This window comes from Ailuropoda melanoleuca, chromosome 3 (assembly GCF_002007445.2).
Source record: "Ailuropoda melanoleuca isolate Jingjing chromosome 3, ASM200744v2, whole genome shotgun sequence".
In the NCBI taxonomy this organism is placed as follows: domain Eukaryota; kingdom Metazoa; phylum Chordata; class Mammalia; order Carnivora; family Ursidae; genus Ailuropoda; species Ailuropoda melanoleuca.
Window position 1 is genome coordinate 1,818,794 of NC_048220.1, and position 27,910 is coordinate 1,846,703.

At 49.5% G+C, this 27,910-nt stretch overlaps 2 protein-coding genes across 20 annotated transcripts; one reads left to right on the top strand and one right to left on the bottom strand.

Moving 5' to 3' along the window:
• The first annotated feature begins 4,495 nt into the window (after positions 1–4,495).
• ZNF672 (zinc finger protein 672) lies at positions 4,496–12,213 on the top strand. Of its 9 annotated transcripts, none has more exons than XM_034655782.1 (4): positions 4,496–5,296; positions 7,456–7,577; positions 8,300–8,403; positions 9,645–12,213. In XM_034655782.1, exon 4 carries the CDS (start codon positions 9,906–9,908, stop codon positions 11,283–11,285), a length of 1,380 nt encoding a protein of 459 aa, XP_034511673.1. In that variant the 5' UTR covers positions 4,496–5,296; positions 7,456–7,577; positions 8,300–8,403; positions 9,645–9,905; the 3' UTR covers positions 11,286–12,213. The 9 variants fall into 9 exon arrangements, with proteins under 9 accessions (XP_034511673.1, XP_034511677.1, XP_034511675.1 ...); XM_034655786.1 differs by having other exon boundaries at positions 9,782–12,213; XM_034655784.1 differs by having other exon boundaries at positions 7,456–7,512.
• Positions 12,214–12,724: 511 nt separating this feature from the next.
• ZNF692 (zinc finger protein 692) lies at positions 12,725–21,256 on the bottom strand. 11 transcript variants are annotated; one of them, XM_019793408.2, is made up of 13 exons: positions 20,956–20,986; positions 20,546–20,640; positions 20,270–20,457; positions 19,958–19,989; positions 19,336–19,599; positions 18,763–18,811; positions 18,548–18,673; positions 18,000–18,221; positions 17,835–17,912; positions 17,657–17,735; positions 16,128–16,242; positions 13,349–13,448; positions 12,725–13,206 (listed from the first exon to the last, which is right to left on the bottom strand). In XM_019793408.2, the coding sequence occupies exons 3-13, from the start codon at positions 20,443–20,445 to the stop codon at positions 12,903–12,905; spliced, it is 1,545 nt and encodes a 514-aa protein (XP_019648967.1). In that variant the 5' UTR covers positions 20,446–20,457; positions 20,546–20,640; positions 20,956–20,986; the 3' UTR covers positions 12,725–12,902. The 11 variants fall into 11 exon arrangements, with proteins under 11 accessions (XP_019648967.1, XP_034511666.1, XP_011215726.1 ...); XM_034655775.1 differs by lacking the exons at positions 20,546–20,640; positions 20,956–20,986 and adding an exon at positions 21,131–21,256 and having other exon boundaries at positions 18,000–18,218; positions 18,548–18,670; XM_011217424.3 differs by lacking the exons at positions 20,546–20,640; positions 20,956–20,986 and adding an exon at positions 21,131–21,256 and having other exon boundaries at positions 18,548–18,670.
• Positions 21,257–27,910: the final 6,654 nt, after the last annotated feature.

The following is a 27,910-nucleotide window of genomic DNA, read 5'->3' on the forward strand; positions in this document are numbered from 1 at the left end:
TAAAAAAAAAAAAAAAAGAAATGGGCAGAAGACATGAATAGACATTTTTCCAAAGAAGACATCCAGATGGCTGACACACACATAAAAAGATGCTCAACAACACTCATCATCAGGGAAACAAATCAAAACCACGACAAGATATCATTTCACACCTGTCAGAATGGCTCAAATTGACAGAACAGGAAACAACACATGTTGGCAAGGATGCAGATAAAGGGGAACCCTCTTATACTGCAAACTGGTACAGCCACTCTGGAAAACAGTATGGAGGTTCCTCAAAAAGCTAAAAATAGAACTACCCTATGACCCAGCAATTGCACTACTAGGTATTTACCCAAAGGATGCAAACATAGTGATTCGAAGGGGCATATGCACCCCAATGTTTATAGCAGCACTATCCACAATAGCCAAAATATGGAAAAAGCCCAAATGTCCATCAACTGATGAATGGACAAAGAAGATGTGGTGTGTATACACACACACACACACACACAATGGAATATTACTCAGCCGTCAGAAAGAATGAAATCTTGCCATTTGCAATAACGGATGGAACTAGAGTGTATGATGCTAAGTGAAACAAGTCAGAGAAAGACAAATACCATATGATTTCACTCATGTGGAATTTAAGAAACAAAACAGATGAACACAGGGGAAGGAGGGAAAAAAGGGGGGGGACAAACCATAAGAGACTCTTAAGTATACAGAACAAACTGAGTGTTGATGGAGGGATGTGTTCGGGGGGGGGGTGCTAAATGGGTGTTGGGTATTAAGGAGGGTACTTGTTATGACAAGCGCTGGGTATTATATGTAAGTGAGGAATCACTAAATTCTACTCCTGAAACCAATATTACACTACATGTTAACTGGAATTTAAATAAAAATTTGAAAAAATATATTTAAAAGACATTAGTCCTCTGTGTCACATCATTAAAATTAATATGTGTTGTTGATGCAATTTATAGGTTGTTTTTCTCTTATTTCCTGAAAACCATTTTGATTGGCTTTACAATATGTTTGCAACTTGAAATGAATAAAAACCCTCATTGCTTAAAAAAATAAAATCTGCATTTCAGAATTTTATTGGGTTGTCTATTCTTTCCTGTTCTCATTCTAGATTGTTAGAGTTCACTTTTCTGTACTTGGTTCTTTCTACTATTGGGAAACTGTCAGTTGACATCTGTGGAGTTATTTGGGAATCAATAGAAGCTATCATGTTCTAGAGGCCAATGTTTTTACTGTAAATGGGACTGAAATTGGAATACTTGAAGAACAGAAACATTGTATTTAGCAATACAGGAACTAAATGGAATTGAAACTGTTCTGTCTTTATATCACTGTAACAGCAAGCCTTCCAAATTTTATTTGATCAGGCTCACATTTCAAACAATGGATTTAAATACTGGTCTATACCCTTAACTCTGCTTACTTACTTTTCATTTGCCTCTCAACTGCAATGTAAAGCATGTACTATGTGCCACATGCCCACAATGAATAAATATTCAGTACTCTTACTCTTTTCTGCCTCTCTCTTCTTAAACAACTAACAGTGCCCTCTGATCAAACCCAATGGAATGATGTTGCCATGACATTACTGGACTTATGCAAGCATTGGGCACTGACCATTTCCTCACATGGGATCCAAAACCTCACCCTATCTTGGAGTGCCTGGGTGGCTCAGTCGGTTAATTGTCCAAGCCTTAGTTTCAGCTCAGGTCGTTGTCTCGGGGGCCGGTGATCAAGCCCTGTGTCAGGCTCTATGCTCAAGGCTCTCCCTCTCTCCCTCTACATGTGCTCTCTCTCAATCTCTCTCTCAAATAAATAAATCTTATAAAAAAGAAAAACACCTCACCCTGTCTTGACCCTCCTTTTTCTCAAAGTCTTCATTGCTTCTACAGCTGCCACCTTTTGGAGATTAGTGCTCTAGGGTTCTACCCTCAGTCTCCTTCTTATCCACCTACAGTCTCTCTGGGAAATGTCATCCACTCTCATAGCTTCATCTTTTCACTTCTAACTTCCTAGTCTTTACAAAACCTGATGCACCATGGCTCCTCCCCTAACCAATGAGAGAAGCCCAAACTCTTGAGTGTGGCATAAATTCTTCTAACCATACTGTAAGGGCAAGTGATGGGCACATTTCTGTATTCCCATTGCCCAGCCAGGTGGAACTCAGTGTACCCTCAATAAAGTCTTTTTGGAGGGAGGGATTCTTTGAATTAGCCAAGTTACTTTGAGTTTCCTTTCTCAACACCTCTACCCTCTCCATTTCCTAGAACTCCTGCCCTGCTCCACTCATCATCCTCCACAGAATTCTGATCTGCATCTACGTACATTTTGTCCTCAGTCTAGAGCAAAAGTACGCAAACTCCTTTCCTGCTTATCCCATCTCTCCATCCCAACCCAATTCCAGCATCTCTACATTGGCAGAAAGCTCCCAGGGTGTGGAAATCATTGTCACCATCATCCTGCTACAAAATCTTGGCTACATGTTAAATCTATGGAATTTGCTGATGACCTATAGCAGAATTATCCCATTCTTCCTGTTCTAGCTTTATACTACTTTACACTTGACATATAATGGGAAGGCATAAACCATGGAGGTCTGTCTTCCCATAGCACTCCTCAAGAGACTCGGTTTCCGTTTTGTCTCTAATTCTCAACTCACTTCCTTGAATGTAAGCAGGCATTCAGAAAATTGCACTCAGTAAGAATGCCCTCAAGCTTACAATTTAGTAGGGGAGATAAGATATGTACATGATTCTAAAGTATATGGTAAATGATACTAAATACAGATGGTGTCTTATGCCTCTTGTGGCCTGTAAGGATAACAAATTTTGTACTGAAAGGCAACCATCTGGGTCAGATATTTTCAAGTTAACAAACATGCACATAACTTCATCTTGACCTTCTTTCTTTCACTAAACTCAGTATTCCTGTTCCGATTATTATCCCCTTCTGTAATGACTCCCACAGGAAATAAAAATCCATCCCCCTGCATTTTCCCTCCATTGGGTTCTTTCCTCCATAGCTACATAAAAGAAAGTTGTCTAATCCAGACCACTTTCAAATGACAGTTTGTCAAATTTTGTGTACAGTCATGACTATGCTTCTCTTTTGCAGGTTAAATGTCCCCAGCCTCTTCAATTATGTAATGTATTTATCACTATCCTAGTCACTCCTCCGGAATTGGCCAACTGTGTCAGTGTCCCTTAAACACATGTCATCAATGCTGAACAATGAGTCCAGAAATGTCCTGATTAATCCATTTCTCAGGCCTGAAAGTCTTTGGAATTATTCTCAACTAGTCATCTTCTGCATAACATTACCTTATCTGCATATGGCACTTTACAGCAAGCACATTTTCCTTTTCTACTTCTCCCACCTTCATCCCTTCCTGGTTCAGGCCCTCATCACCCCAGACCTGCTTCCTTGCCTGCTGTTACCATCCCTGTACTACTTCCACAATACTGTCACACGGGGGTCAGCAAACACTCATTGAGCACCTGTGATGTGCAGTGCTCATGCTTCAGGGCATCGCCTATGAGTAAGATAAAGCCTGTCCTTTAACTACAGAGGTGACAGCTATCATCTGACTATACCAACATGCAGAGGGCTGCATTGCAGCCTGGATGCACACCCACGACCGAGGGTGGAAGGCATTCCAGCATGGATTAATGGAGATGGCATTTTGTCTAAACTGTTAAGAATGGTTGGAATTAAAAGCAGAATAGCATTCCAGGCTGAACCGGGGGTAGGGCATAAGGGATCTAAATGCACAGTGATTTAGGGGGCCCCTGAGCAGAGCAGAGGGACAGAAACTCTGGACGTGTAGCAGGAGGAGCAGTACTAAGGGTTCTCGAAAGGAAGATTAGAGCAGGTAAAGAATGATCCTGAGAGCCATCCCTGAGAGTCTGCTCTGGATGATCAGTAGCCTTGAAGAAGGGACCGTTATGCTCCCAACTGCATTTCCACCTCTCAGTGGAAGACACTGAAGTCTCAACATTTGGACGAGGAGCTCTGCCTAGCAGCTCTTGAAAAGGCGCCTGGAAAGCCGACCAGGAGTATCCCCAACCCTGGCACTGCGCCCTTGGGCGGGTCATTCATTTGTGGGAACCCCCAAGGCAGAGCTGTGGGGAGAAGTAAGCGTGATAATAGGTACCAAGTGTAGCCTCACTGTAAAAAGTCACTCACTACTGGGACGATTTGGGAGGGTGGCCCCCGCGGTCGCTCCACGCCAGGAACCCATCAGCCGGAAGGCAGCCCCAGCGGGGACTCCGGTCCGCGCTCCCTTGAGCGCGCGAGCAGCTGGAAGGCTAGACTGGGCACGCGGAACTCCGCCGCAGCAGGAGCTCAGCGCCCTTTCCTCTGATTGGGCGGGATCAGGCCCCCGGGGACGAGCGGACAAAACAGGAGGCAGAGATTGGCTAAGCATGGGAAGAAGGAGGAGCCTTGTCGGAGAGGGAGGCGGTATTTGGTTCCCAGTGGTAGCCCTGCCCCCTTGCAGCTTTCTGGACCAGGGCTGGCGACGCCGAATAGTCAGGAGAGAGTTACTACGCCTTCTAGTCATCCCAGCAACCGGTGACGCGGCCCACATGAGGCCGACCACTGGCCAGCCGGGGAAAGCGGGACTGGAGCGTGACTCCCTATCCTGAGGCGCCGCCCAGCTCTCCCCACTCGGCGGCCGCGCGCTCCGCCAGACCCTTCCTCCCTTCAACGCCCTAGTCCCGAAGTCCGGGAGGCGGGTGTCGGCGAGCAAGCTGAGTGGGAACCGCGTGGTGTACAAGGAGCCAGTCGGCGACCGGTGAGGGGACTGAGGGACTGGGAGGGCAGGGTTGGCGCGGGGCAGCGATCCCCAACTGTCGCCCGTCTTCCCTCCGCTCCTGGCGGCTACCGTCTGCAGCTGTGGGGAGCGCCGCCCCGGCAACAAGTGACGCGGAGGCACGGCGGAACGAGCGATTGGTCGGTTCACGCCAGCGGCTGCCGAGCGGCCTGCGCCTCCCAGGCCTTGCCCTCTGCCTGTCCTCCCCCGTCTTCCCCCGGTGACCTTCGGGGCCGGCGGACCCACGACGCAGACATCGCCGGGCTAAGACGGATTAAAAGGGCAGTGTCAGCCACCAGGCTTTGTTGGCGTTAATCGCCCCCGACTCCTCACTACGTTTTTGGTGGGCTGGCGCCAGGGGCGAGGAGCTGGGGTAGGACCGCGGGTGGGAAGTTTCTCCCAAGGAGAATCTGCCTAGCAACTCGTGACGAAAGTTGACTGAGGCGCCTGGGATTGGCTGCGCTGCGACCTACTCAGGTGTGGCGTTCCTCTTTTCGGTGAATAGTTGTGCGCACTTTCCCGTTAAGTACCAGGCAACAAGCCCTAAACTGAATAACCAGCCTCCCTGATTACTCAGAAAGTTCCCGGGGTGTGGCATGGGGCTATGGAATACCCACGCTGCTCTAACCATGTGAAGAAGGATTCTTTTGGGGCGGGGGGGAGCGGGGAAGGAGTAAAAAAAAAAAAAAAAAAACTTGCAGAACGTTTAGGATCCTTAGGGTGGAGGTAGGAGTCGGACCCCTCATTCAGGATCCCTCTTCAGAGGAACTGTCCTGAAGAGGGTGAAACCTAAAAACTCAGCAACCACAGTTTTCAGACTTACACATATTTTAACCTTCTTTTCATATGAAACGTTATAATAGCTTCCTTTACAGAGTTTTCCCAGGCAGGAGTGTCAGACACCTGAAGTCCCCTGTCCAAGGTCACACAGCTAGTAATGGAAGAACCAGAATTTGGACACTTGCCTTTGTGGTTCCCAGCCGGATGGTACAGTTCCATTTCAGAAAACCAAAGCAGAGTATTTGCAGTATATGCAGTAGATAGGGCTATGGAGGATAAGATGACTGCAGAGAGGTCTTGTCCTCCAGTAACCTAACATTTGAAAGAATTGTATTCCAGATTAATGCATCATTCTTAAAAAGCATTGCGTGCCCTCTGTGCCCAACTTCTTGCTAGGGCCAGGGAAGGTGCAAAACACCATGTATAGTCCCTTCCCCATCCCAATTCTGGCATGCTCTGCCCCCTTTGGGTTGCAGTTTTGCCCATGTGTCAAAGGAACATAGAGAATAGACTATTCTACTATGTGTGTTCTCTTCCTGCCAACATCCCTTATCTTCTCCACACTTTCCAGTTCACAGGAAAATCTTTGTGAAGACAAAACTTCCCAATGAGTGTACTTGGATCATGATCAGGCTTGGGCACTTGGGATGGAAAGCAGCTGTCTCTCCTATTTCCAGCAGTTCCTTTCACATGTCAGACTGGATCTGAAGCTGAAAGGGGCAACTTCTTCTGAAGTACTGGATCTTGTTTCGTTAGGTCAGGAGTAGCCATTCTGGTGTTCTAGATTCCACCCTCCATCCTTGCCTAGAAAAGGGGCTGAAGGCTTCCTAGAATGGATGGGACTACTGTTTCCTGTTACTTTCATTGATTATTCAGAATAAAGCCAAGTAAGGGGATGGGGCTATGGGGTGTGAAGGTGCTCAGCAGAGCTTCTCTGAGGAGGGGTTACTGGAGCAGAGCCCTGAGTGAAGAGGGGAAGGGACTTTACAGGTGGAACTATAAATGGAAAGGCTCCAAAGTAGGCAATTAATTTTAATAATACATTTCATTTAACCCAGTATATCGAAAATATTACCATTTCAATATAAAATCAACATTAAACATTATTAATGAGATATTTTGCATTCTTTTTTCATACTAAATCTTTGAAATTAGGAGTGTATTTGACCCTTACAGCATATCTCAGTTTGGACCAGCCACATTTCAAATGCTCAGTCACATATGGTTCATGGCTACTGTAGTGACAGCCCTCAGCCCACGCCTGCACCAGCTTTACCCAGCTCTGACTTCAAGATGGAGGAATTGCAAGATGATCACTTGTCTCTTCATCCTGCCCCAGAAATATTGGCCTGGCAGAACAGATAACCAGGGAAGAAAATCTTTGTACTAACAGAAGGACACAACTCAGAAGAAAAAGAACTAAACTGCTCTCATAGATTGTTAATGTACTAAATCCTGATTAACTACCATACTCTTGATCTGTAATGTTAGATATGGTTAGATGTGGTATGAAATATCTGCAATATCTATTAAGAAACAAAAATAAAGTGATATATAAAACTCAGAAGTTTATTTTTAATGTGAATGTTAATTTTTTCATTAGCTTATCTTACTTAAAACCTATTTTTATTAATTACGTCTATGGTATTTATAAATATTTGTAAGTATTAAATGCTTGAAAAGTACTAAAAAATTTTTTTTCTAAAATATTTTAAAGTATTGAATGGTTAGGACTTTTCACCAACTCACACATAATTACCTCCTTCCCTCTTTCTAAGCCCTCTTGTACCTTTTTTTTCCCTCCTATTCTTTTTTTTTTTTTTTTTTGTACAGTAATATATTTTTTTTTCTTTCAGATTTCCTTCCAGGCATAGACCCCTTTTCTTCCAGGGCAAACTCCAGCATGGGGTGAGGTACAGAAGAGAGACTTGAGGGGTGTACTCTGGCACTCAGTTACCAAACCTGCCCCCTAGATAGGGTCTGTCTTACCACATTTGTAATGGGGGGAAATTGTATCTTTGTTTATATGACATTTATTTATGCATGTTTGTGTTTGTGCGTTTGTCTTACCTTCCTTGGGCCTGTGCCCTAGGAGGAAAAGGGTGGGTTCCCAGAAACTTGGCCTGATAGGTGCCGTGGTCCCTGGAGTCTCTCAAGTGAGGTGGAACCCTCACCAGCATGTGCATTGTTCTCTTTGGCATTGGGATCAAACACTGAGTCCTGAGGGAAGGTTTTATTCACATGAGGCAAACACTCTTTTGAACTGACAACCTAGAATAGACAGCCCAAGTGTCTGGGCTGAAAGTTCCCTCTGGAAGAACTGATTGTCTCTGAAGACTGCTTTCAGGTCTGCAGAGGGGCTCTTGCCCCTGCTTGCAGCTTTTGCTTAAACTCATTCTCTGTGAATAAGATGTCTGGGATTTAAAATACTTCAGACCAAAAAAAAAAAAAGAGAGAGAGAGAGAGAGCAAATGTGTGGGAGAGGAGTGTGATAGATGAAACAGAAGAGCAAAATGCAAAATGTAGATAGATGCTAAAGATGAGGGAGTGATTCATATTATTCTTTAGTTTTTTATATTTGAAAATGTCCATTAAAACAATACCCTCCACCAGAAAATACTCCCCTCTTCTTTCTCTCCCTGCCTCTGTGCCCTTTGCTCAATGTAAATTCATGTTGTCCCTCTTACTTCATCCCTGCAGGGTACAGAACATCCTGCTCCAAAGGCATGAGAAGAGAACATCCTATATTGGCCACTCCTGCCCAATGTGGAGGGGAGCAGAAACTCCAGAGCCCACCCCTGAAGGTTTGTGGCTTTCAAGGCTTTTTTTCAATGGCTCCCATTTATGGGGTGTTTTAACCAAGCCCTGGGTATTTATGATGTTTCCATCTGCCAATAAGAAAGTGACTGCTGACCATTTTGTTTGCTTCCTCTCCTTGACCTGTTGAGTGACACAGCCTATAACTCACAGCAACTATACCTCATCTCCACTGAATTTAGCTGGGACCAGTCCATGAGCCTTGAGGGAGAGTAGTCAGTGATGAGGCCCACAGGAGGTTCTGTACAGACAGGCTGATCCTGCTCCCAGACAGCTACCTGGACCAACTTGTCAAAAGGGTTCAGGGATAACATTTGAGATAAAGAGGATAGCAGATCAGATCCCATCCCCATAAAGGGGCTTCTCTGCTACTCTGGGTTCTCAGATCCCTGGAGCTAGGGCAATGAGAAAAGTCTGCAGAATGTTTGCAAACAACTTGGATGACCTGAGAATTAGGAAGGAATGCTTCTTCCTTCTCTGCAGGTTTGCTGAAAATGTGAAAAGCACTTCTAAAATAATGCCATTAACTTTCAATATTATTCTTTATGGGTTATTCATGTTCCTTTTTGCCCCTTTCCTGGGTCCTGAGTTGCTTTCTCAAGGCTAGGCCAGGGAACTTTTAGGCTGTGTACTGGTGTGGAGTGATTATCAGGTACTGTCCAAAGGCAAGGTACAATACTTTGGGGTCTCTCAGATAACCATCCCTTGCCCAGGCCCCAGCCCTTTCTGAGACTTTTGCCCAAACTGCTGCATCTGTACAGGTTTCTGCTTCATCTCATTGCCCTTCTTGTCCTTCCAGACCAGATCTGGCTAGGTTCCCATTGGTGACTTAGGAAATCAGGGTCTCAGAGGAAGGTGTTGATGTGGTTTAGGCCTAGGGGCCTTCTCATTGCCCACCCCTCCTTGGTGTTTCCTTAGTGCATCTCCAGACCAACACCTCTGATCTAAGGACAGAAAATAGGCTGGGTACTCCTCATGCCCTGCCAAGCAGAGTTCTGGAAGCAAACTCCCTCTCTGAATCCCTCACCCTTCCTGATGGCATGAGGAGCCCCCCGCCCCCAATATTTCTAGGAGTCCTATGGCTTTGCCTCCTCTTGGAGAATGGAATCCAGGAGATGGCCTAGCTGAGGAAGTTACAAGAAATAGGGACCCTGTGCTTGCCTCCCCCTTCCCCAAAGTGTAGCTGTTGCGGCTGTTACTGTGGCTTACAGTGACTTTCTCCCTGTAGGGCTCAGGGTGAAGGGTGAACCTGGCTGCAGCCCACCCTAGAAAAAGCTGCAGAGCCTGCCCGCAAAAGAAGGAACCTGGAATCTGCAGACCAGTTTTCCAGGCCTCCCCTTCTTCCCTCTGCTACTCCCTTTGTAGGCCTTCAGAAAACCGAAAATAACGCACGGTTTGAGGCGGTGGACGCCGGCGTGGGAGTGGCACACTGCCCTGCCAGCCTGGCCCCCGGCCCGCATCCCGAGGGCACCCCAGCCTAGCCCTCACCATGTTCGCCGCAGCAGCGGCGGCCGCGGCGTCAGGAAGGCCTTATGTATGCAGTGAGTGTGGCAAGAGCTTCCGCTACAGTTCGGTGCTGCTGCGCCACGAGCGCGCCCATGGCGGCGACAGCCGCTACCGCTGCCTAGACTGTGGTGAACGCTATGCACTGGCCGCCGACCTCCGTGCACACCGACGCGCACATGCTGGCCAGACGCTCTACATCTGCAATGAGTGCGGCCAGAGCTTCCGTCATAGTGGCCGCCTTGACCTGCACCAGAGCACACACAGACAGCGCAGCCGCTCCTGCCCTTGCCGCGCCTGCGGCCGCAGCTTTCCACACCTCTCAGCTCTGCTGCTGCACCGTCGCCGCTGGCATCCCCCCGAGCGGCCCTGCCGCTGTCCCCTGTGCGCCCGCGCCTTCCGTCAGAGTGCGCTACGCTTCCACCAGGCGCGGGCGCACCCGTGGGGGACACCCACCACGCCTCTCGACCCGGTCCACCGCTGCGCACAGTGCCCACGGGCCTTCCGCAGCTACGCAGGGCTGCGGAGCCACGCACGCATCCACGCGGCTCGGAGCCCTGGTGACGCCACAGCTCCTCGGCCGCGTGCTCCGGGTACACACCAGTGCAGCGTGTGCGGGAAGAGCTTTGGCAAGAGCTCCACACTAACACGACACCTGCAGACGCACTCAGGTGAGAAGCCTTTCAAGTGCCCGGAGTGTGGAAAGGGCTTCCTGGAGAGCGCCACGCTGGTGCGCCATCAGCGAACGCACACGGGTGAGAAGCCTTACGCGTGCGGGGACTGCGGGCGCCGCTTCAGCGAAAGTTCCACCCTGTTGCGCCACAGACGCAGCCACCAGGGAGAGCGGCCGCACGCATGCGCCACGTGCGGCAAGGGCTTCGGGCAGCGCTCCGACCTAGTGGTGCACCAGCGCATACACACGGGGGAGAGGCCCTTTCCGTGTGCCGAGTGCGGCCGCCGCTTCAGCGACCGCTCTGACCTCACCAAGCACCGGCGCACGCACACAGGCGAGAAGCCCTACCATTGTGAGTTGTGTGGCAAACGCTTCACGTGCGTATCCAACCTCAACGTGCACCGGCGCAACCACGCTGGCCACAAGCCCCACAAGTGCCCCGAGTGCGGCAAGGCCTTCAGCGTGGGCTCCAAGCTGGCGCTGCACCGCAAGACACACCTGGGCGAGCGGCCGGCAGAATGTGCCGAGTGCGGCAAGTGTTTCAGCCACAGTCGCTCGCTCTCCCAGCACCAGCGGGCCCACACACGTGCTCGAGCCGCCACCGCGGCCACCCAAGCCACCGCGGGAGCTGCGCTCGTCTTTGCTGCGCAGGCAGAACAGGAAAAGCTGGACAAAATTTTTGTGTCCAGTTAAGGGACACTAGCTGGGAAGCTTCTCTGTAGTAGGCTGGCAAGTACTGACTCACTGCCACAGGGATGGTGGGGCTCCGCGGCAGAGGGAGGTCTCTGCAAAGACAGCGTGGCTGGCTGTCGCCTTCCATGGTAGCCCTTCACCGGGACTCCTGCCACGCCCCTACATGGACTTCCCTGGTCAGCTCTTCCTGTCCCCCCTCCTTCCTGCTCTCCCCCTGTGGTGTCGGTGCAGGGAGTCAGGAAAACCTAGACACAGAAGGGAGCCCAGGTATTGGTGTATTCCCATTGCTGCTGCCGTGCCCTCAGATGTTTCTTTCCCGTTTTCCCACCTGTGTTCTATCTGCTTTTGTCCCATCCCCTTTTTCCAGCCTGAGTCTCCCCTAGCTCTCCTTCCTGCCTACTTTTGTTGTCCTGCCTCTTCAGGTAGTGATCACAGATATGGCCACAGGGACAACCCACCCGCCTTGTGGTCTTCTTGCCTCTTGGTTCTACTTGAGTCTCTGCTGCTTTCTTCCTGGGCTCAGAGACGGGAAATTTGTAGGCAGAGAGATGACGGATGGGACAGCTCATTTCAGTGAAAGACATCATGCCAGAACCAACCAGCCTGCCGCCAGGCAGAGAATGTCCACCCACAATGGAGCTGGGCAGGACAGACCTGATGGTGTCCAGGTCAAAGTGCCTCTCAGGGCGATATTCTCCAGCTAGGCAGGAGGACATTAACTTTGGGACCCAGACTGAGACCACATGGGGTCTACAAAGCAGAGTATTGCCAAGAGTATTGCATCAGAATGTTATTTCCAAATCAAGCTTAGAGCCATGGGAAAACTGAGCTCCACAGAGTCAGTAGTGCAGGGTAGAAAATCTGGAATTGGCCAGCGATTTTTTTGCTTATGACTGGTGAAATAAAGCTTGTTTGTTTGGGTTCCAGATGGCAAGAGCGTCCTTTGTCAAAGCTGAGGCTGCTGTCTTTGCAGACTTCAGGAGTGATGCAAGAGCCAGGCCCTTTTGAAGTTCTAAGATGTCCCCTCCCAAGGTATCTCAGTGATCTTGCATGTATAGCCCCCTTGATCTTGCACTGGAAGGCAAGACTCTTCGAGCCTATACACTTGGTTCTCTTGGTCAATGCAGAGTACAAATGTGGCTCAGGCTCACACACCTCCATTCCTGTTCCAACCCATCCCTCTGGAATGACCCAGTACTCTCCATGTCACAGCCTGCCCTTCTTGAGTGCACGAATAGGTTTGACACTCCACAGAAAAGGACTGCAAAGTGCGAAAGCAAATTGGGAAAGAAAGCCGGGTCCTTGAGGTAGGGGCCTGCGGAGAGAGGAATACAGCCCACACCTATGGTGCACGCAGGCATATTCTAGCAGAGCCTGCTTCCAAAGGAATCAGGATTCCTGCGCGCCAGGTGCCAAAATACTCACTCTGCCCACACATATCCATGTAAAATACTGGGTTTATTCTGCCCTCTAGGAAGACTAAAGTAGCCTGGCTTGTTTTTTTGCCCCCACCTTGCACTCCCTGTGACCCTGGCTTCTGGAGACCAGGTACCTGGCATTTCCCTTCCTTGCTCCTCTTCAGTCTCCAGGGTCTGGCTCCTCAGAGCTCAGGAATGCTCACTGCTGAGGGAGCACAGTCAGAGCCTGAGGAGCCACAGAAGGCCTGGACTCATCACCAGACCTCGGGGTCACAGGGGCAGAGACACTGGGACAGGCCTCCAATGGGCCGGGTGACTCCTGTGGGGCTGGGAGCAGGGCTGGATGGCTTTTGCTGCAGTGAGCTGCAACGCTGTCTGGCTTCTCGAAACGCTTGCCACAAAACTCACAGGGGAAGCGCAGAGTAGCGGCTGTCTCTGCGTGCTTGCGCCGGTGCCAGTTCAGGGAGGCCTTCTGGCGGCAGGTGAACCCGCAGATCTCACACCTGAGCCAGGGACAGCGGAGGGAAGGACAGGGCTTCAGCCCATCTTGACTTCTCCAGGGGTTCCCCCTGCCTCCAGCTGTCCCAGTGTCTTGCTGGTCTCCCTGGCAGCCCTACCTCCCCGCCCATGCACCCCCACACTCACTGCAGGGGTTTCTCTCCAGTGTGGATGCGCCGGTGGATGACGAGGTTGCTGCTGGTGCGGAAAGACCGGGCACAGAACTCACAGATGTAGTCCCGGGTGTCTGCGGGTTCAGAGGGGTCACCCCGGCATCCATCCCCAGGCCGAGGCCCCTCCTCAGTCCAGCCCACCTGCCAACCCTCACAGGAGTACTGTCCCCATTCAACCTGCTTATCCCACCCCTCCCAGCCCCCAGCAGTGCCCCGTGGCTGTCAGCTGCCCATCTCCATTTTCCCTGAGCCTGCCTCCCTAGCAACACTAACCACCTGCCCTTTGTGCTTCTCCAGTTCTCACAGTCCTGCTGTGGGTTTTCTCCTGTACCTCCAAGTCTCCGGGCAGGCTACACAGGAAGCATCCCTGCTTCTTGTGGCATTCTGTAGACCTCTGCCTCACCACCATGTACAGCCCCGCATGTGCACCTGCAGCCTTCTTCCCCATTCCTCCACCACATTCCCCAAATCTCTGGCTCCAGGCTCACTCCCCAGCCATAACTCATGCTATTGCTCTGTTTTCTACACATCCAGCACTCCACATTTCTGTTCCCTCACCCTCACTGACCTGGTCTCCTACCCTTTTCAGCCACCACTCCTAGGTCACGCCCCATCACTGCACTCCTTGAAATTCCAATTCCAAGCATCCTAGTTCCAGCAAGGTCCTTCTACTCTGTCCTGCTACAGCAAGCCTGGGATTCCCCCCTGCCAGTCCAGCAGCCTACTGCCTTCCCACTGCCCCCCTCCACGCTTTTCACCCAGATCCCTTTCCAGGGTGTCTCTGTAGCCTTCCTTCACTCGCACTACGAATTCACTGGCCACCCTCTCCCTTAGCTGTACCTGTTTGATTAACATCCAACTCAAGATAAACACAACTCTTGGCCTGCTCCAGGAATACACACGTGTGGTAAGGGGAGCAGAAACCCTACCCACAATCCGTTCGCCTATCCCTCAGCCTCTCCTTTTCATCACAAGTCCCAAGGGCCCACCATATGCCTCTGCATTTTCTTGGTCAGTTCTCTCTCCCACTCTCAGGAGTCCATAAGGCCATTTTCCATACCACCTCCTCTCTCTGCTAGCTCATTCAGCAGTGATCTCATTTTTCAAGTCCCCAAGAAGAGAGAAGCCAGTAGAGAATAACCACATATCCCCCCACCAACCTAAACCATCAGCCAACTTGCTTCCGTGCCCATATATGTGAATATTCCTTGTTCACTGCAGTCGCCCTCCAGTGGTGCAGACAGGCCGCTTCTCCCTGACCGGAGGTTCCCCTGAGCCCCCAACCTGGGCATCGGTAAGCCTCTGCTCTCAGTGGGATCATTCCCATCTCTGTACCCCCAAACTCACAGACCTCCAGCTAAGACCCCATTTTTCTACTTCTCTTCACAGCACCACTCCAGAGAGTGACCCATACTCACTCCCTCTACTTAGCCAGCTCCTCCCTGCCTTGAACTCACTCCATTCTGGCCGTCCTCCCTTGTCGCACGCCACCTTGTCATCCAGTCAAAGGTGGCTTCCCACACCACGTCCAGCGGCCTGTCCTCATCTTAGTCTTGTAGCCCTGGCACAACCCATCCCCGCCCCCAAGAGCACTCTCTCCACTTGGCCCCTCAAAAACTGCTCTCTTCATCTGCCTCACTGGGCACTTGGGAGCTGCCCTTCCCACCTGCCCCGTTCAGAACTCTTTTCTACCTGTGCTCACTCCGTGTAGGTACAGTCCACCCATTTTTCCCCCCAACATCTCTGAACTCCAGATTCACATCTTCTGGGATGCCTAAATGAGCACATCCCAAATAAAATGTCCCTTTCCTAAAGCCTGCCTCTCCCTCATTTTCAGGAAATCTCATCACCTCTGCCCCATTGCCCAGGCTGGAGTCCTTCAAGTCAGCCTTGACACCCTCCTGCCCATCCACCTGTGGCCAGTCTATGCTTCTCACAGCAGCCTTCTGGCTCCACCTTCATGCTCACATCAGCCTCTAGCCACTTCCCACCAACCCAACTGGACCAGCATGTCAAGGCTGCTATCACTGCGTGCTGCACATTCCTACAGTCCCATTTGTCCACACGGCAGTCACTTTGCTCCTTTTAAAGTCAGCTGTGTCCTGCTCTACAAGACCCTGAGATGCTGTCCATCTCGTTTGGCCAGAAGCCAAGCCATGCTGATGGTAGTCTTGGAGGCCCCCACCACCTACCTGACCTCTTTTCCTTTCTTTCTAACATCCTGGCCTCCTCTCCCTTCCTGGAACACACCGCACAGAAGCCAGTTCAAGGCATTCCCAGTGCTGCCCACAGACATGGACAAGCCTCCATTCCTCTCTTCACTAGGGTCTTTGCTCAAAACACCTTCCCTTTCTACCAGGGAGACTCTTGCTCTCCTTCTGGGCTTTCACATCTCTTTGTATCCCTGTTATCACTAGAGCGGACGTCTTATGAAGTAAGGACTGCCCTCTTTGTTCACTCTCGTATCTCAGCACCTACAACAGTCTCAAGCAGGCAGGTGCTCAACACACAGAGAACTGAGTATAAGAGCCATCGCACAGCGGGGTGTGATGGGACCTGCAGATAGGAGGTGATGGGCCCCACAGGGGAGGGGAAGGGACCCCCAGGGGGAGGTGACAGAACCCACACGGAGAAGTGAAGGCACCTGCAGGGGGAAGTGAAGACATCTTCACTCACAGAGAGAGGTGAAGGCACCCACACAGGGAGGTGACAGCATCCAGAGGAGGGAAATGAGGAAGCATTTCTACACTCACCACTGTGCAGTTTCACATGCTCCTTCAGGTGTTTCTTAAAGTTGAAGGACTTCCCACAGGCTGGCTCTGGGCAGGAAAAGGACTTTTGGTGGATGTGCTGGTACTTCTTGTGGTGCTAGGAAAGGAAACAGGTGGTGTCAGGGAGACCACCAGAGCTGGCCCAGCAGGCAGGCTGCTCTGCCTCCCCCAATAGTTCTGTCACCATCAGCTCACATCATCCTGGCCAGTTCTCACCTGAATGCGAGCATCCCATCCCATCCTGACACTGAACTCTGCCCGCATCCTATTCTGTCCTTGACTTGCATTATCTCACATTTTTGCCACAACCTTCCTTACAAAGCCCAGTTCCCTGAACAAAGTGCCATTCTGGTGACACTCTCGGTTCCCTAACCACGGAGTTGCTGTCTGCTGGGAATGAGAACATAATTCGGGTAGGTATCATTACCCTTTTCAATATCAATGTACAATAATATTGCCCAGATTGCCTACTTTATTAATAGCTCATCATGGGTGTATATTATATGACATTTTCCTAAATCTGCTTTGGAAACACACACACGCACACACACACACGCGCGCGCATATGCATGCTCTCCACCTGGAACACTTTTAGGGGTAGTCTGTTCTTGAACTCCCTGAGTATGTCCGGGAAATAGTTCTCCTGTCTTACCTAATTTTACATCCTGGGTCCGTAAATTGCATGGGCTTTCCCCTTTCCTAAAATCCCACTTTCCCGCAGTTAAACTGCGGCTTGAGGCTGCTTCAGTCTCTTCATTAACAGGCTCCTGAGTGTTTGACTAGCCCCACTAAAGTTATTATCCCAGAGCTTTCCCACCATGGGGGACATGCCCCTGTTCCCTCTTCCAAATCCCATCCACCCTCACTTCGCTATCCCTCTGACCTGGGCTCTCCCTCAGCTTCAGGATGTAATCCAGGAGGGCTCTGGGTAAGTGTGGGTGCTGTGGCCCCTTCCTCCTCCTGCCTCAAACCCCTCCTGCAGTTAGGCTGCATCTTCCAGTCCTCTGGCACTAGAACTACCCACTCAAGCCATCAGGGCCAGGTGGCTGCGTGTGGACTCTGGAACTCCAGCACTACGACACACTAGCTTTCTGTGTGCCTCAGTTTCCTCATCTGCAGGAGGAACAGTGTTGGCACCTACTCCCTAGGGATCTTTTGAAAATCCAGAGACTTGACGCGCATCAAGTGCTTGGAACAGCTGCTAGCACTCCAAGAGCCTGCAGAGTGCCATCGCCATCCCCATGGGACCCTTGGAGGGCCCGTGCAACCAGCAGTGGGGGGCAGCAGCTGTGCACCTGAGGCCTGCTTTTCTGCCTTACCGACCAGTTGTCCGGATTAGTGATTAGTAACTGTAGGTAAGCTCTGCAGGTCCACCCAACCCTTCTCTTCCTATCCACCCACACCCCAGGCTTCTTTGCTTCAGCTTCTCCTTCACCTCAGCATCTCACTAAACCCTTCTCATATACCTCTGAGGCCACAAAGAACCCAACCTGTGCCCCTCATAGCCTCACATTCAAATACTGCCGGTTGGAGAAGATCCTTCCACAGCCAGGGAAATCACAAGGCAGCAGCTCTCTTTTGGCAGCTTTCCTGGGGGAGGAGGATAGGCAGGAGCATAAGGACTCCCACGGGCTCTCCTTGGCCCCCTCCTCTCACTCCCCTTCCCAAGGCCCCCTCCCCCAGTCCTACCTAATTCTCTTGGGGCCGATCTGGGCCGTGTCCTCTTCCCAGGCCAAGGTCAGAGCAGACTGGGCCTGACTCCCAGGGCTACGGGCAGCAAAGAGGGAGCAGAGGGCCTCGAGGGAGGGCCATGTCCCGGGATGCCCCTGCCCTCTGTCTCAGCCATCAGGTTACCTGGCCAGGGGCTCAGTCTGCTGGGCTGCTTGAGGGGTCCCTCTAAGTTCCGGCTGTACCCCAACTTCAGTAGGCAGAAGAGTTCCAGAACCCAATGATGATGTTGATGAGGATGGTACAGCAAGAGGACTGAGGGGAGCTGCTGGGGCCGGGGGTGTCTCCCCCTCCTTAAGTGCATGGGTGACAGGGGAAGGAAGTACTCTGGGGGCATCTGGATCACTGCTGAAAAGAGAAGGAAGAGGAGGGCATTATCTTCCTGGGCTCTCAGCTAGCCTTCAACCCAACCCCAGGCCCTAAATTGCAAAGATCCCAAACTCAGAACAACCCTACCCCTACCCCAGGATCTCTGTTCACACCTGCTTTCAGCTTTCATTCTCCTCTAAGCCTAACTTCATACCCTTTCCCCAATTCAAAGCCTCCGATTCTTTCTGCCTTCCCCACCAATAAGCCTTTCCCTCCCCTCGGGTCTGGAAAGCTTGGGATCCCTGACCAGCTAGCTGCTCCCTCCCTCCTGTTCTGTTCAACATCTTCCCACAACCCCAACTTGCTCATCTGGGGAGGAGCTGTAGGTCCATGGGCTGGCATCACTGAGCATCTCCTCTTCATCCTCATCTTCCTCCTCCCCCTCTTCTCCTGGGGTTGGGAAGGTCTCCAGTAGGGGTCCCACTTCCCTGCTGGACCAAGGAAGGGAAGCCTCAGGCTCTGCTCCCTCACCTGCGCTGTTCACCCAAGTCTATCCTTTCCCTCCCAAACCCAACCTCACCTGGGCAACCTGGCCTCCTGAGTCCTCTCATCATGCTCAGATTCCAAACCTGTTGGCACAGGTAGGGTCAAAGGGGAAGGAACTCTGGGCTGGGGGGATGAGGACAGGTATACTTCTAAGGTCTGAAGTGGTGGGAGGACTTTTGGGAAGGAGGGTGCAGAGGCTACTGGGATGGGAAGTGATATTTTACTTTAGAGATGATACATTCACATGATTCAAAAAATAAAGTATAAAAAGGTACACTTTGAAGTCTCTTTTCCAATACAGTCCCCCAATCACCTAGTTCTTCCCACAGAGAGCCTGGTTTTCTACATGCCCTGCCAGAGATATTATATATGTATGTTTTTCTCTTTCTCCCCTTATTTTTCCACTAATGGTAACACAACATACAACATAAATCTTATTCTTTATTTTGCTTTTTATACCTAAAAATATATTTGAGGATATAATTCCTTTGTCAGCATAGTTTTTTCACTGAGAAAGGGTAATTTTTAGAAAATGGGGTTCTAAGCTACAGAGATGGGAACCATTTTCCCTCGCGTTTCTCCACAACTCTTCTTTCCTGCGGCCTACCTGCAGGCTCCTGCCCGCTCCTGGCCTCTGGGCACCAGCTTCTTCGGGCAGTATTTGGACAGGAAACTGGCTTGGGCTCCTCTGGAGATATGGAGGCTGAGGAGGGGCCCCAGGAGAAGGTGTGGCCTGCAGAGCACTCCCATACAAGCCCCCCATCTTGGCCCCCGGGCCCCCGAAGCCCAGGCACTAGGCTGCACTCTCGGCTGTGGGCATGAGACAGGAGCACCAGATACTGCAGACCCTTGGGGGGCAAAGGCTCAGGACCTGAAGTGGTAAAGGCAACAGTCAGGGTAAGCTGGGAAGCCTCCTCCTCTCACCCTGGGACCACACCCTCACAGACCTGTCTCCCAACCCCCCCGGGTCAATGCCAGACCCTAGTTCAGTTTACCATTCTTCAGAGCCCAGAACCCCCAAGGTCCTGAGACATTGCTCTCTTTTCCACAGGCTGCCCCCATCAAACTACCTTGGGCTCCCCAACTCCCCCGCCCCTTTTCCCCAAATCACTCAGGGTCCCCTCTGATCCATCCCCTTTCAGAGGGTGCTTCTGGGTCACATCACTCCCTGTTGCCCCTCTTCCCTCCCTGGCTCCTGACCCCCCTACCGCTAGTTATTTGCTACCTACCTGCACAGAGCACACAGCCTGAAGAAGTGTACCTGCGAGGGGAAGGAGGGGGGTAGAAGAGAGGCAGCTTAGGTGGGGATCCAGGCCAACTGCCCTGGGCTCTCAGCACGCACACACTTTCAGGCGCCCTATTCGCTGGGGACAAAGAGGAGGGCAAGGGACCCAGAGAGGCCACAAATCACACAGGCTGTTGTGCTGAAATGAGAAATCTGCAGATGTAACGAGCAGGGGGCCGGCCGGCACCTGATCCAGGGAGGGGGCTGGGTGGTGCAACCTGGGTGCCCTCCCCACAGCCCCGCCCCGGCCCCTAACCGGTCCAACAGGAACTTAGCGAGCTGCGAGTGCAGGGAGAAGCCCAGCCGCTCTTTGAGGAGGCACCACTGCTCCATGTGGCCACCGAGACGGATGCGGCACTTGCTGCGGCGCGCGTCCAGCTGCCGCCGCTTCTCCTGCCGCCTGCGAGATGCGTCCACCGGGGAGGAAGCCATGGGCACCAGGACCTATAGGGTGGAGGAGACACGCGTATGGGCGGACCTGATCTCGGCGAGGCCCCGGCTCCGCCCGCCGCTGGGGCCTCAGTTTCCTCACCGGTGAACTGGGGGCAAGACTAAGTCATTTCATAGCATCCGCTGCCATTGGGCCCCAAACGCCCCAGCTTACGTTACAGAGCATGTAAACTAGCGCTGTGGAGTAGGAGGTAGGGAGACAGAGTCAAAGTGAGAACAATGGCCTGACCCCGAGCACACTGAAGTGTAGAAACGGGAGCTTTGGGAAAGGGGCGTGAGATTTTCACGGAGAATTTTCAACTGGGGTTGGACGAGGAGTGGGTAACAATTTCATCTTGAAGAGAGCACAGGCCTTTACTGCCTTTACTGGCAGACGGGGGAAGGGGAGGAGGTGTCTACTGGGGGCGCTCTTCACAGCGGGGTGAATGTGGGTGGGACCGGGGTCTGGAGGGCGCTCCCACCCCGCCTCGGGCCGCCCCACTTAACGCTCACTAGGCGTAGGACAGGCCAATTCCAAAGGCAGCTCCCAGGCCACCCAGAGCGCCCGCCGCGGTCCACCCCCACCCGGCCTTACCTGCGAGCCCCCACCCGCCCTCAACCCGACTGCGCCTGCGCCTCCCCCGCCTCGCGCGCAGGCCCGGAGAGCGGCGGGAGAACAAGGGCCCACCTCGCGCGCACGGCAGCCGTTTCTCTTTTAAGAGGAACCCGTCCCCCTACGCGTCGGTGGCTCCTGCCCGGAACAGGGGCCGGGGCGGCTGTGAGGGGACAGGCTGAGGCCGGCGGCGCGCGCCTGCGCATTGGCCACCGAGCGCACCGCCTGCCGGGAGACGTAGTTCCCGCAGGAATTGCCCAAGCTTGTCCCTGAGCTCCGGGGAAGCTGTGGGGCGGTGGCTTCTGTCTCGAGTCCCTGCGCTTGATGGGGAAATGTACAGAGCCAAGCCCTACCCTGTGTGCCAACCCCAGCCCCTCCAGCCTGCTCAGGGATGTCACCTCCACAATTGTTCCTATTGTGTACTTCACCAACAACTTCTTCCTCTCAATTGCCACCAACATGCAAACACGTGCTGCAGAATCACCTTAAAAGCCGACTAGACGCCTCTCTAGAACCCAAGGGCCCATCCAGCTATGGACCCCTCCCTCTGAGGCATGAAAAGTCCTCTGAAAAGTTGCCCAGATTCGCCGTGGACTCTTCTTCACTTCCCATTCTCTCTTCAAATGACTCCAGTGGTGCTTTCCTCCATCAGGCCGCTGGAATGGTGCCTCTCAGAGTCACTTGCTGCGGCCTCTCCGTCTTCAGTGCAACGTCTGACAATGTAGAGCTTTCTCTCCATACTCCTCTACCCCAAACCCCAATGGCCTCTGTGACTTCACACTTCCCTGGTTTTCTACCTTCCTCATTCTCTCCTCCTTTCCTTTTTGGACCACTGTACCACCAAAATACAATGTCCCCATGGATTGGAACCAAGACCAAATATTCTCTTTTATCTCTTGAGTGATCTAATTGTCCCGTGGATTTATTTTTTTTTTCTTCCAAGTTTTTATTTAACTTGCAGTTAGTTAGCATACAGAGTAATATTGGTTTCAGGTGTAGGATGTAATGATTGGTCACTTACATATAACAACCCATGCCCTGCTTCATACCCATCACTTACTTACCCCATCCCCCACTTCCAACTACCCTCCAGCAACCCTCTGCTCATTCTCTGTAGTTAAGAGTTAGCTTTGTGGTGCCTGGGGTAGCTCCGATAATAATCCAGGGGTCCTGAGATCCAGCTTCCCCCACACCCTGGGGCTCACTGCTCATGAGGAGTCTACTTCTCTCTCTGCCCTCCTCCCACTCATGTGTGCTCTCTCTCTCTCAAATAAAAAAGTAAAAAAAAAATTTTTTTTAAAGAGTCTGTTTTTCCTCACTCCTTTTTTTCCCCTCCCTATCTGTTAGGTTTCTTAAGTTCCACATATGAGTGAAATCATGTGGTATTTGTCTTTCTCTAATTTAGTTCCTTAGCATAATATACCCTAGCTCCATCCTGTTAATGCAAATGGCAAGATTTCATTCTTTTTGATGGCTGAGTAATAGTCCAATCTCTATCTCTCTCTCTCTGTTATATATATATATATCTATATATCTCACATCTTCTTTATCCATTTTATCCATTCGTTAGTTGATGAACATATAAACATTTGGTCTCTTTCCATAGTTTTGCTATTGTGTACATCGCTGCTATAAACATCAGGGTGCATGTACCCCTTCAAATCAGTATTTTTGTATCCTTTGAGTGAATACCCAGTAATGCAATTGCAGGGTCCTAGGGTATTACTTTTTTTTTTTTATTATTTGAGGAACCTCCACACTGTTTTCCAGAGTGGCTGCACCAGTTTGCATTCCCACCTCCCCTTTCTCCACATCCTCACCAACATCTCTTGCTTCCTGTGTTGTTAATTTTAGCCATTCTGACTGGTGTGAGGTGGTATCTCATCATGATTTCGATTTGTATTTCCCTGATGATGAGTGATGTTGAGCATCTTTTCATGTGTCTGTTGGCCATCTGGATGTCTTCTTTGGAAAAATGTTATTCATGTCTTCTGCCTATTACTTAACTGGATTATTTGGCTTTGAGGTATTAAGTTTAGTAAGTTCTTTACATATTTTGGACAGTAACCGTTTATCAGATATGTCATTTGCAATTATCTTCTTCCATTCCATAGGCTGCCTTTTAGTTTTGTTGGTTGTTTCCTTCACTGTGCAGAAGCTTTTTTCTTGATGAAGTCCCAATAGTTTATTTTTACTATTGTTTCCCTTGCCTCTGGAAATGTGTCTACTAAGAAGTTGCTACTACCTAGGTGAAAGAGGTGTTTCCAGTGTTCTCCTCTAGGATTCTGAGGGTTTCCTGTCTCACATTTAGGTCTCCTATCTATTTTGAGTTTATTTTTGTGTATGGTGTCAAAAAGTGGTCCAGTTTCATTCTTCTGCATGTGGCTGTCCAATTTTCCCAGCACCACTTATAGAAGAGACTGTCTTTTTTCCATCAGATATCCTTTCCTGTTTTGTGAAAGATTAGTTGATCGTGTAGTTGTGGGTCTATTTCTGAGTTGTCTATTCTATTCCATTGATCGCTGTGTCCGTTTTGCAGTCAGTACCATACTGTCTTGATGACTACAGCTTTGTAATATAGCTTGAATTCGGAATCCTCATGCATCCAGCTTTGATTTCCTTTTTTGAGATTGCTTTGTTACTTGGGGTCTTTTGTGGTTCCATACAAATTTTAGTATTGTTTGTCCTAGCTATGTGAAAAATGCTCTTGGTATTTTGATAGGGATTGCATTAAATGTGTTGATTGCTTTGGGTAGTATATATTATATTATATTATATTATATTATTTTATTTTATCTTATTTTATCTTATTTTATTTTCTTGATATGCAATTAGCCAACATATAGTACATTATTAGCTTTTGGTGTGGTATTCAATGATTCATTAGTCGCATATAACGCCCAGTGCTCATCACATCACATGCCCTCCTTAATGCCCATCACCCAGTTACCCCATCGTCTCTCATGGTTTGTCTCGCTCATTTCTTCCCATTCAGTTTTCCCTCCTTTCCCCTACGATCCTCTGCGCAATTTCTTCTATTCCACATATGAGTGAAACCATATGATAATTGTCTTTCTCTGCTTGACTTATTTCACTTAGCATGATACCCTCCAGTTCCATCCATGTTGATGCAAATGGTGCAGATTCATCCTTTCTGATGGCTGAGTAATATTCCATTGTATATATGAACCGCATCTTCTTTATCCATTCATCTGTTGAAGGACATCTCAGTTCCTTCCACACTTCAGCTATTGTGGACATTGCTGCTATGAACATTGGGGTGCATGTGCTCCTTCTTTTCACTACATCTGTATCTTTGGGGTAAATACCTTGTAGTGCAATTGCTGGTCGTAGGGTAGCTCTATTTTTAACTTTATGAAGAACCTCCATACCATTTTCCAGAGTGGCTGTACCAGCTTGCATTCCCACCAACAGTGTAAGAGGGCTCCCCTTTCTCCACATCCTCACAAACATTTGTTGTTCCGTCTTATTATTTTTAGCCATTCTGACTTGTGTGAGGTGGTGTCTCATTGTGGTTTTGATTTGTATTTCCTCGATAACAAATGATGTGGAGCATTTTTTCATGTGTCTGTTAGTCATTTGTATGTCTTCTTTGGAAAAGTATCTGTCCATGTCTTCTGCCCATTTCTTGACTGGATTATTTGGGGGGGGGTGTTGAGTTTGGTAATTTCTTTATACATCTTGGATACCAGCCCTTTATCTGATACGTCATTTGCAAATAACTTCTCCCATTCCATGGGTTGCCTCTTAGTTTTGTTGACTGTTTCCTTTGCTGTGCAGAAGCTTTTTATCTTGATGAAGTCCCAAAAGTTCATTTTTGCTCTTTTAGGATGCAGTGTTCTACATAGTTCTGTTAAATCCTTGCGCAAAGTCCCTGTGTTTATGGGGGGGGTGGGGAAGGAAAATGGCACCTGCCAGCTCCCTTATTTTCAGAGAAGTTCCCCAACATGCTCCAAAAACATTACAAACAAGCCTGTCTCCCATTTGCCCCATGGCATTGTGCGAACTGCCATTTTTTATGTCGCCTTCCATGTGAACTGCTGTCTCTTGAAGGGGTGCAACCCAGCTATCACTCACATTCCTGGCCGACCCTGTGGTGAGTCAGCAGATTTTTAAAGCTCCAGGCTCCAAGTCCCAACCGTTTTTACAAATTCATGGATTTCAACCCCTTTGGTTTTTAAAGCCAAATGTCATGGGGTTTATTTAGTATCACACGTGTGAGCTCCCTGATGGGAAGGCCCATTTCTCTGCCCTCTCCACATGTGCCCTCCTGGGGGCAGTCTCCCTCCACCTTTCTGACCTTCCTAACCTAGGAGATGCAACTTCTCTGTTTTCAGTTGTGGAATTTGTTCTGTCAGTCTTTGAATCACTTCCTGGTTTATTGACTTGCATGTGGATGATCTCTAGTTGTAAACGAGGGATGGGTAAGCACAGGGCCCTCCTATTCAGCCATGTTCCCAAACTCCGGATTTGTTAAAACATATGTAGCCCTGCCCCAAATATTTTTCTCCAGAGCACTCTCTTCTTTGTGAAGATTATGTATCCTGAGCAGCTATCCTTGGATACAGTTCAAGTCCTTGGGCTCAAATAAAAGCCTCTTCCTTTTTTTTTTTTTTTTTTTAGGTTTTATTTATTGGACAGAGAGAGAGCACAAGCAGGGGGAGCAACAGGCAGAGGGAGAAACAGTTTCCCCACTGAGCAAGGAGCCCAGTGCTGGACGCAATCCGAGGATTCTGGGATCATGACCTGAGCCAAAGACAGACGCATAACCAACTGAACCACCCAAGGATCCCTCTTCTTTTCTTTCTTTCTTTCTTTCTTTTTTTTTTTTTTAAGACATTCTACAACGTTTGTTCATTTTGTGTGGACAACAATGAATCCTGTTGGCTCCACCTTCAAAACGTATCCAGAATTCCACTCTCTGTCACTACTTGGCTTGCTGCCACCCAGTTTAGTCAAGTGGACTTGTAGTAGCCTCTCAATTGCTCTCTCTGCTTCACTCCTGCACTCTAATGTCTACTCTCCATACAACAGCAAGGGCATCCTTATATAGCAGGCCATAGCTTACCACACCTCAGCTCAAAGCTGTCCTCCTCACTCAGTATCATTCCACAGACTGGCATCAGTCCTTCTCACTCAGTTCCAGCCATACTGTTTTTTGGCTTTCCTTGTTGGCCTTTGTATTTGCTCTTCCCTCTTCTTGAAGCCCTCTGGCCCCAGATACTTTGCTCCCTGAATCTCTTCAAATTTCTGCTCAAAAGGCACATCCCGAGAGGCCTTCCTCATCACCTGCATCTCTCTCTACCTTTCTTTCTCTGCTTTATTTTTTGTCACAGTACTTATCACACCCAACATATAATAATTTTGTTTATTATAGGTCTTTCTCTCCTGGAATGTAAGCTTCCTAAGAACATTTACTTCGTTTTCTTCTCTGCTGCATCCAGCATAGGGCTTTCTCTGGGCATGGCAGTGAGAGTGAAGGCAGATCAAGTATGTTGAGGAAAGGCAGCTAGCTCACTGGGGCACATGGGAGACTGTGAAGTGGGGTCAAGCTGGCCAGAAGGTCCTGAAGGCCAAGTAGCCTACCAGAGAAGTTGGATGTTATCATAAGCATTATAGGAAACACCATTCCCTGTCTCCCTTCAGTCAGGGGCTCAATGTGATAAGAAATGATTATCCAAAAGTTGTAAATAAACAACATAGATAACTAGTGACAAACACAATCCCTGACTCAACTTTACTTAGGCTCCTATTGTCACTGGCCTAACACCCTGAACTCAGAAAATTTCTGGTAGAAGCTTCTGCTTAATTGTCAATCTTTCTTGTAGAAACTAAACTCCTAGAAGCTTCTGTCTAGTAGTCAGTCTTACCTTTTAGAAACAAGCTAAAAAACTACTAGAACAGAAAAAGAAACATTTGAGGGAGATCCTGCCCAGATGAATCAGGAAGTGCCAGGAGTGACCAACAATAACTTCAGCCTCATTATAATGTTAAAATCCCCTTCTGAATATTCATCCCATGTCCTAAAGGAGCCCATGTTTCCTCCTTTGGGGAGACACAGCTTTGGAAATTATTCCCTGTGATCTCTTTATTTGTACAAATAAAGACGGCCTTGTAAGGCAACTCCACCTGGTATAATCTCTGTCTGTAACTCACTGAGGAGCAGGCCCACTTTGGCTCAATAAAACATTGAGCCCTTTTTTCAGCTAGGCCTCAACCTTGGGCTTCCATGTCCATCCTTGCAGAGTCTAAATTTTTTTAAACGTAAAGTGGTATTTACCCCAAAGATACAGATGTAGTGAAAAGAAGGGGCATATGTACCCCAATGTTCATAGCAGCAATGTTCACAATAGCCAAACTGTGGAAGGAGCCGAAATACCCTTCAACAGATGAATGGATAAAGAAGATGTGGTTCATATATATAATGGAATATTACTCAGCCATCAGAAAGGATGAATACATACCATTTGCACTGACATGGATGGAACTGGAGGGTATTATGCTTAGTGAAATAAGTCAAGCAGAGAAAGACAGTTATCGTATGGTTTCACTCACATGTGGAACATAAGGAATAGCATGGAGGACCATAAGGGAAGGGAGGGAAACCTGAAGGGGGAGAAATCAGAGAGGGAGACAAACCATAAGAGACTACTGACTATGGGAAACAAACTGAGGGTTGCTGGAGGGGAGGTGAGTGGAGGGATGGGGTAATGGGGTGACGGGTATTAAGGAGGGCACGTGATGAGCACTAGGTGTTATATGCGACTAATGAATCGTTGAACACTATATCAAAAACTAATGGTGTACTATATGTTAGCTATTTTAATTTTTTTT

Bases quoted from the DNA above. Each gene is read 5' to 3' on its own strand.
- ZNF672 (XM_034655782.1), top strand. From the start codon at position 9,906: ATGTTCGCCGCAGCAGCGGCGGCCGCGGCGTCAGGAAGGCCTTATGTA.
- ZNF692 (XM_019793407.2), bottom strand. From the start codon at position 20,445: ATGGCTTCCTCCCCGGTGGACGCATCTCGCAGGCGGCAGGAGAAGCGG. The intron at 19,990-20,269 runs GTTAGGGGCCGG...TTCCCCTCGCAG, and splicing joins GCTAAGTTCCTGTTGGACCG to GTACACTTCTTCAGGCTGTG. The intron at 18,812-19,335 runs GTAGGCCGCAGG...CTGTGCCAACAG, and splicing joins GAGCGGGCAGGAGCCTGCAG to GTTTGGAATCTGAGCATGAT.